The following is an 8706-nucleotide window of genomic DNA, read 5'->3' as shown; positions in this document are numbered from 1 at the left end:
GCCACCTTCAGCTGCGCGCGCCAGCCGTCATGCAAGGTACAATAAAATCCTGTCCGAGAATTTGCTTCCTTTCTCGATGCAGCTGGTTTCTTGGCCTGTGCATTCTTCTCCGTTCTTCCCAGCCCTCTGCCGAGGTCGGGTTTCTCGAGGTGGGCTGCTGACTGCTGGTATCATGGTCGATCTTGGGATGGGGTTCTTGTTGCCGAATTGGGAGCTGTTGGGGGTGGAGTGGAGATTTTAGATTTGAGAGCCAGGAATGGTTTCTGTGTAGTGGTCGTATCATTATATGCCCTGTCATCATGGGGCATTTCTCGTTTATTGGCGATGGATTTGCGCGAATCTAACTTGGAATGTGCTCCATGGGTGGATCATACGAAGCAGTACAGGTGGCTGCTTATTTTATTCAATTATTATCTTAAAAGAATTCACCTGCAGCTTATTTTATCAGAAAAAATACTCCCTCCATTCCAAAATATAGCGCGCCCGCGCGCTTTCCGAGGTCTTACTTTGACCATAAATTTAACGGACGAGACCGACTGCGGCGGGAGAAAAAGTTACATAATTAAAAACTTCTTTCGAATACGAATTCACTGATATAACTTTTGCTTCCGCCGCAATCGGTCTTGGTAGTTAAATTTACGGTCAAAGTTGAAGCACGGGGATAGAGGAAGCACTACATTGTGGAATGGAGGGAGTATGTGTTACCAGGACGTTTTTTAATTCGTACTCCCTCCGGTCCTTTTTACTCTGCATATAAGAATTGTCTAAAGTCAAACTTCGCAAAGTTTGGCCATATTTATATGAAAAAATATCAACATCTACCATGTTAAAGTTATACAGTATGAAACTTTAAGTCATGACGCATCTGCTGGTATTAATTTCACGTTGTGAATGTTGGTGTTTTTTTCTATAAAGTTGGTCAAACTTTACGAGGCTTGATTTCAGATAAATCTTATATGCGAACTAAAAAGGACCGGAGGGAGTATCATCTTGTGTCTTACATTTTGAAAAGATTTTTCGTAGTATTCATTGTGATAATTATTGCTGGTGGTTGAATAAAGTGCCATAGCTTATCAGCCATGGGGGTTGGGCTACTTCTGCTGCCGTGGAGGTATAATTGGGGTTATGCAGTTGTCGTTTGTGACTTCTGATGTCTGTCGTACAATGATTGGGTTTCTTATATGGAGGGCTCAAAATGAGCTAATGATAAGTTGGAGTTGGGAAACTATATATTTCCTTGTTGGTGATACATGGCACTTATATCCGACTGTCTTTCGTTCTTGCTATTTTCATTCTGTTTCATCTCCACTGCTATTGTCTGCATCTGTTATGTGGTAATTTGGGTAGTTGCGCTCTTGATCTTTTGGGCTTATCATGCTGATGCACAGTCTTTCTGTTGCTATTTGAGCTTGTTGTTGGTTGATTTTGCTCTTCTGTTTGATGATGATTCTTGCCATCTTGACTTTCTTCAGGAACTTTTTAGCTTCCTATGGAACTGTAATCGAAGCTTGAGATTTGATGCACTGGAATGTTGTTAACAAGGTTCAGAGCTACTTGAACTGTGGTATCCATTCTACATCACAGGTATATGTTTTGCTGTGAACAGATGTGTCTGTCGGTGTAAGTGTCATTCAGAATGACCTGATTAATTTCCAGTACTTAACTGTTCTATTATATTTCCATTTTGATGATATGCAGATTTCTTTCCTTGCCAAGATGGGAGTTTACCTCAGTACTCCAAAGACCGATAAGCTATCCGAAGACGGGGAAAATGATAAACTCAAATTTGGTCTTTCATCTATGCAAGGATGGCGTGCAAGCATGGAAGATGCTGTGAGTTTTCCACTTCAAGGCTATTCTAATTGTTTGATATCACTTAACAACACTGAACATTGAGTTTTGTTTCTAGAACACATACCTTGATGCGTGTTGTTGTGTGTTAGAAGAAAAACGTCAATATAAGGCTTATAAAGTACAAACAACCGTTGGTGGGAACGGACAAACGAAAACAAAGACAAAATAAAGAGGAAACTAAAACAACACTGAGCTCATGAAAGTGGTTTTTCTACTCCCACGGACATTGCACCCATGATCGAAAACATAGCAAATAAAATAAATAAAATTCTGAAACTTTGTGGCTTCGATCATGACCAAATATTTTAGGTGCTTGCAAAAATTGGTGGCCAAATGAAATCCAAGGAGCTCTGTAAAAGAAAAACAAAATTTGTGCTCAAACACATGTCCACTGTTTCAGCGGAATTTGTATTTCATTTGATGTTATTTGGCCACCAAACTTTGCAACCACCTAAAACATTTGTTCATAATCGAAGCCACGAGATTTCAGATTTTTTTGGTAGTTGTTTTGATTTTACTGTTCATCATGGGGTGCAATCATTGTTGAGGAAATCGTTAACTGGTAACTGCTCGGTTGGCTAGCGAGTAGGGGATTAATAGGCTAATCGGCAAGTTAATCGGCCATTTAATCAATTAATCGGACGATTTATCAGTTTATCGGCTACTCGGTGACCCTATGAGTAGGGATTAATCGGCAAGTTAACTGGTTAATCGGATGAATTCTTGAACAGGGGGTGCAATGAACTTGGGTGTAGCTACTACTTTTCCTTGAGCTCATTTCTTAATAGAAACCTTGTTGTCATGACCCAACTTTCTTATCATGATCGTACTTACTACCTGAAAAATAATGCTGATACTTTGAAGCTGGTGGGGCCGCACATTCTAGTTTTGACTTTGACTAGTGCTTCGATGCTCTCCCAGCTAGTGTAAAGCCGGCACTGTAGAACACATTAAACTAAATGATTGATTCACAACCACCCCTGCCTGTGACATAATGTTGCTACACGATTTGTCCAATTTAGTTCCTGAGAGCTGTACAAAACATTAAACTGAATGTCTGATTCGCAACCACTAACTGCTCCTCCAGTTACTTTACGTGGCTTCGGGATTTGTCCAATCTAGGTCCCTAGAGAGCATAAAGGCTCTATTATTTATCTTCCACGGCAACTTGGTGTGGACTTTGTGGGCACATGAAACATTTCATGTGTAAATTATTTTCACCATAAAAGAGACGCCCATTCCCAATATCCAAAATTGTTCATTTAATGAATTGACAAAGAATAGGTATGCTATTGTTTTATTTTTTGGTCACAGGTTCAGGCTTTCAGTTTAATAACCATCATTATCGGATGCATAAGCTCTTGTTTATCAGTCTTTCTAGATTCTAACGAATCAATGTTACGTGGCTTCAGGATTGATGCTTTTAATAACAATCATTATCGGATGCGTAAGTTCTTGTTTATCAATCTTTCCAGATTCTAACGAATCAATGTTGCAGTGATAGTAGTGATGCCTTTGATATGTGATGTTGCTTTAGCACAGTGATCTGAGTATCTGACCTATTTTCTGTTGCACAATAAAGCATAGTTGATCACTTCCAAATGCTGCAATTTTGTTGATATATAAACTAAACATGTTTCTGAAATATTGCAAAAGAAAAACATATTTCTGAAATCTTTCTCTCATGTACTGTTTAATGTCCTGTATAATTTTTCAGCATTCAGCATTGCTAGATCTTGACAATGAGACAGCATTCTTTGGTGTTTTTGATGGCCATGGAGGTACTTGCAAAGATTGGCGCTTTTCTTGTTTGTACCTTATAAAATAAAACTAAGTCTTTCAAATGTTGTGCACCCTGATATTTCTTTATTTTCTAGGAAGGGTGGTTGCCAAATTCTGTGCAAAATATCTACACTCTCAAGTTCTCAAAAGTGAAGCATATTCTTCTGGTGATCTAGGAACTGCTGTTCATAAAGCTTTCTTTAGGTATATGGGTCATTGGATCACCACATGAAACAATATATTGATTTGGCATTTGTTTTGACATTACTGATAGCATCAACATGATAAAGACTGATTTTGTTTTATTACTTCAGAATGGATGAAATGATGCGAGGACAGAGAGGTTGGAGAGAACTATCTGCACTAGGAGATAAGATGAACAAGTTCAGTGGCATGATAGAAGGGTTGATTTGGTCTCCGAGAGGCAGTGATTCGAAGAATGCAGAAGATGACTGGACTCTAGAGGAGGTATATGTGCAATGGGAGTACAACCCTACTTTATATTGTAAAATAAGGAAACACATAATATGATACTGTTGATGTGTGGACCTTATTTGTGTTTGATTCTAAAAAAGAGTTTCATAAGCTTTGGCAGGTGCAACAATTTCAAAACCTTAATGTTATAAAAAGTAAACTTGTGCAATTTGGACTATTACTCAAACTTAATTTTTTGAAAAAATGTAAGACTTACTGCTATGTTGTCAAAATGGTGTTTACGCTGCACAGTAATATAAATGTGACAGTACAGTTCTGTGCTTAATCATTGAATATAGCATTTTATGGATATTCTGAGAATCTCGAAGTACCATCAATTGTTGCCTCTATTGTTTTAAAAAGATACCGATGTCCACCACATGTAACCTTTCAGCTAGAATTCTTGGTGCCTGTTTTTCTTTACCATGCTTTGCCTCAAGAAGTGGCTTTACTGCTTTAGAGACGATCCTTTGTTAGTTATAGCTATCCCAACTGAAAGGGAAGAGTATTCAGACATCCCTGCTTTGGTTACTTGTATCTGGGGTTTCTTCTGTGTACGTCTTGCTCTCATGTTTTGTTTAGGTTGTATCGCGTAGTGATATCCACACTTTGGTGATGTTCAGCAACATATTTGCTACAAGATAATAGCCAGAGGATATTGACAAATTGCATGTAAATTCAACGCATTGGCGGGGTGATCACATATAGATGTGGTGGTTCATACATAGTTGTGTGGTTTATTTGTTTGTGTAATGTTTGCTTAGCTTTTGCGCTGCATTGCAGTACTACCAACCTGCAAGCTAAGAACGAAAAATAATGGCTATTTTTATAATTTTCATTGTCCAGAAGATGCAGTTACTATGTCCCATTTTTATGTATGCCTAATTTTGTATTTGGGCCACTAAGCCATCTCACACTGATAATATTTGAACAGGGACCCCACTCTGACTTTGATGGGCCAACATGTGGAAGTACAGCATGCGTAGCACTAGTAAGGAATAACCAACTTGTTGTGGCAAATGCTGGTGATTCCCGGTGTGTTATTTCTAGGGCTGGCCAGGTATGTATTCTCGCTCCTGCTATTAGTCACATAATTAGTCATAAAGATATGTCTGACAGTCAGACTGTCTGTTCTGTGTCACATCCATGACAGGCATACAATTTGTCCAGAGACCACAAGCCAGAGCTTGTAGCTGAGAGAGAAAGAATACTAAAAGCAGGCGGGTTCATACGCATGGGGCGGATAAATGGAAGTTTGAACTTAGCGAGAGCGATTGGTGTGCATTTTTTTCTTCCCTTTTATTGGTATGTTCTGCCTTGTTGGTGTCTTACCTATATGAGTGCCTTTGTGTAGGAGATATGGAATTTAAGCAGAACAAATTCTTGCCTCCTAAGAAGCAAATAGTGACTTCAAATCCTGACATCAATGTTGTAAGCCCTCTGAATGCTGGCACCACCTTAAATTTCCGCACTTAATCATGATCTGCAATGATCCTTATGCTACACTCTAAGATAATGCAATCTCGTTTTTAGGTGGAGCTTTGCAATGAGGATGACTTTCTTGTTTTAGCATGTGATGGCATTTGGTAAGGCTCTCCACCTGCAGTGTGCATAGCCACACTTTCCCTCATTGTTCTCTCCTTTCGTGTGCAGCTGAAGTGCATAACTTAGTAGCAGCTAGGTGCTATGCTTCATCTGACCTATTGCACTCAAGTCCTAACAGAAGCAACAAATTTATTTAACGAACAGGGACTGTATGTCAAGCCAGCAGTTGGTGGATTTCATCCATGAGCATATAAACACGGTGAGTGCCAAGTTGTTTTCCTATCTGAACAATGTACTTTGGAGGAGATTACGTTTTACGTTTGTTAAATACTCCCTCTGTAAACTAGCAAGACTAGTGATCTAAAAAGTCTTATATTAGTCTACAGAGGGAGTACTTGTTATGTTTAACAACGACACAAAAATGCAGGAGAGCAGCCTTTCTGCAGTGTGTGAAAGAGTGCTCGACAGATGCCTGGCTCCATCAACAATGGGCGGAGACGGATGCGACAACATGACCATGATCTTGGTGCAGTTCAAAAAACCAGTCAGTGACAAGAAAAAGGCTGACGTGGGGGAGCAATCTGCGAAAGGCAAGGAAGAGTCTTGAGGTTCACTGAGTATTACGCGTTAATGCAAAGGCTCCACCGGTGCTGAGGTCTACGGCTCTTGACACGGGCTAGGATGCAAAGTTGCCAATGTGAAATTGTGTGCACTCTGTGGCTGGGGTATCGACTGTATATCAGTCAGTTGCTGTGGTTGGCGTGCATTCTGCCTGCGAACCCAGGATAAATCACATTGTTTGGCGCAACATCGAAATCCTGGCAATCAACTTCTGTGAGCCGCTCTGTTCGTCATTGTACAATCCATGTTTCGGATCATCCACGCCTCCCAAATTCATAATTTGGAATGTTTTGTTATGCTATAGTTTGTGTGTATGCTGTAAACGTGGCTGGGGTGTTCCTTTGTTTTTTGGTTGTATATTCCATGCCTCTGCGGCTGTAGCTGTTCTTCTGATCTTGTAATGTATCAAATCTGAATCCAGTGTGTTTCTGTTCTTTGCCACGAATATATTCTTTAGTTGTTTGCCAAGAAAATATCTAGCCTATGTTTTTTCTCTTAATATTTCAAGATAGGTCAGAATCAGTTCGGATATGCAAGTATTCAAGAAATTGTTTAACGGTTTATGCATGCAATAGTTCATATGAACTTAACCCTAAAAAAACTGCCATGATTGTTAAACTTTCAGTTAGAAGTTCTTTTTTCGAAACGGAGGCAAAGATTGCCTCATCTATTAATTAAGTAGAAGAGAATTGCCCAGTTAACTACGGAAAACTAGGCGAAAACCGAAACAAGAGCCAAACCCACCCCAAAGACCCCAAAGACTAACACACAGGGCAAAGCCCACCCACGAACAACATCGATGACAACCACGTCGCCCACACGACACAAGGTCCATGCCCTCGAAGCTACAAATATCCCGAGGCCGCCGCCTCGACATCCACTGCTCCGTTGCGCCCTGCGCACTCAACCGACACCGCCTTCCGGGGCCGCCGCCCCGACATGCCACCGCTCACTCTCGAGTAGCAACGCCGCACGATACAGCAGCCTGCAGCCCACACTGCTCAGGACAACCGCACGTAGACCACGAACGCGCACCACATCCGGGGCCGCCGCCCCGACATGCCACCGCTCACCCTCGAGCAGCAACGCCGCACGATACAGCAGTCCGTAGCCCGCACTGCTCAGGACGATCGCACGCAAACCACGAACGCCGCACCACATCCGGGGCCGCCGCCTCGACATACCGTCCAACCGCCCTCGCTGGACGCGTCGACCGAGCCGACAACCTTGCCACCCACGCAGCTCAAGGTCCTCAGCTAAGCCATGTCGACAAACAACCCTACCTCCTGGGGCCACCGCCGCACTGCTGCCCGAGGCCGCCGCCTCGGCTCTCAACTGAAGATCCCGGAGCCGCCGCCCCGGCATACACTGCCCATGAAAACGAAAGAGCCCGCACAACAACCAAAGGCTGACCCTCCAAAGCGACGCCTCCAAGAAGGTTACGACGTAAAACGCCGCCGCCGCCCACTCCAGAATACTGAAGTTTAGGTTCTCACCCGGAGAGCCCAAGTACATGGAAGGAGAGGAGGAACTCTACGACGACGCCTCCAAGAAGGTCACGACACCCGCAGGCGCCGACGTCGTCAAAAGCTTTCGCCCAAGTCCCTCATCTCCTAACAGTGAGCCTGCAGATCTGGGCACCATGGATACCCAGACACCGGAACCAAGCCTGCTGTGAAGAGCACCTCCCGTCGTCAGCCGCCAAAGCCCTCCCGCGACGACCCACTGCAGCACCTCATGCGACAGAGAGACGACGCGTTTGCCAGGGTCAGATCCGCGGGCAACGCTCGGAATCCACCGTCCCCAGCCGCCGCAGCAGCCCATGCCGATGCAGCCATCGCTCCGGGGCCGCCGCCCCAGCATCCTTGCCTTGCCGCAAATCCACGCCGTCCGCCCAGCGAAGCTGCAGAAGCACGCCGCCCAGCACCGTGCGCACACACGCCTAGGCCGCGACCTCCCTGCACACGAGCCCCCGTCGTGGCCTCCCATCCGCGCCTGCGACACGCCCTGCGCACGCTCGCCGTGCCACCTTGCGCGCCAACGCCTGGCCACACGTGCCTACCCGTGACCAAGCTGCAGCCGCCACGCACCCCCGCCGCGCAGGCCTTGCCATCCTGCGCGTCCGTCCACGCCCGCACCCCGCGCTGCTCGTGGATCTGGCCAAATCCGACCAAATCCGGCCGCCCCCGCCACCACAGCATCACCAGAGAAGCCCGAGGCCGCCGCGCAAGCAGCTGCCGGCCCGACCAAGCGCACCACGCCGGACGCATCTGGATCGAGTGCGCCCAGCTGCGACCCCCGAGGAAGGGCGCCGAGCGACGGAGAAGACCCTGCCGCCGCCTCCAGCACGCGGGCTTTGCCCGGCGATGGCCCCAGGCAGCGGCGAGGGGGAGGCGCCGGTGGAGGGCGCTGCTTGGGAAGAGTTAGACA

General features: G+C 44.9%; 1 protein-coding gene across 2 annotated transcripts; it reads left to right on the top strand.

Moving 5' to 3' along the window:
- Positions 1-6751, top strand: LOC119316266 (probable protein phosphatase 2C 11). 2 transcript variants are annotated; one of them, XM_037590574.1, is made up of 12 exons: positions 1-36; positions 1473-1584; positions 1699-1833; positions 3572-3635; positions 3732-3840; positions 3951-4104; positions 5045-5170; positions 5264-5387; positions 5465-5541; positions 5644-5696; positions 5860-5914; positions 6083-6751. In XM_037590574.1, the coding sequence occupies exons 2-12, from the start codon at positions 1519-1521 to the stop codon at positions 6260-6262; spliced, it is 1143 nt and encodes a 380-aa protein (XP_037446471.1). In that variant the 5' UTR covers positions 1-36; positions 1473-1518; the 3' UTR covers positions 6263-6751. The 2 variants fall into 2 exon arrangements, with proteins under 2 accessions (XP_037446471.1, XP_037446470.1); XM_037590573.1 differs by lacking the exon at positions 1-36 and adding an exon at positions 1316-1334 and having other exon boundaries at positions 6083-6262.
- The last annotated feature ends 1955 nt before the right edge of the window (positions 6752-8706 follow it).

This window comes from Triticum dicoccoides, chromosome 6A, assembly GCF_002162155.2.
Source record: "Triticum dicoccoides isolate Atlit2015 ecotype Zavitan chromosome 6A, WEW_v2.0, whole genome shotgun sequence".
Lineage (NCBI taxonomy): Eukaryota > Viridiplantae > Streptophyta > Magnoliopsida > Poales > Poaceae > Triticum > Triticum dicoccoides.
Note: the sequence above shows the minus strand (reverse complement) of the source record. Positions and strands in the feature narration are given on the sequence as shown.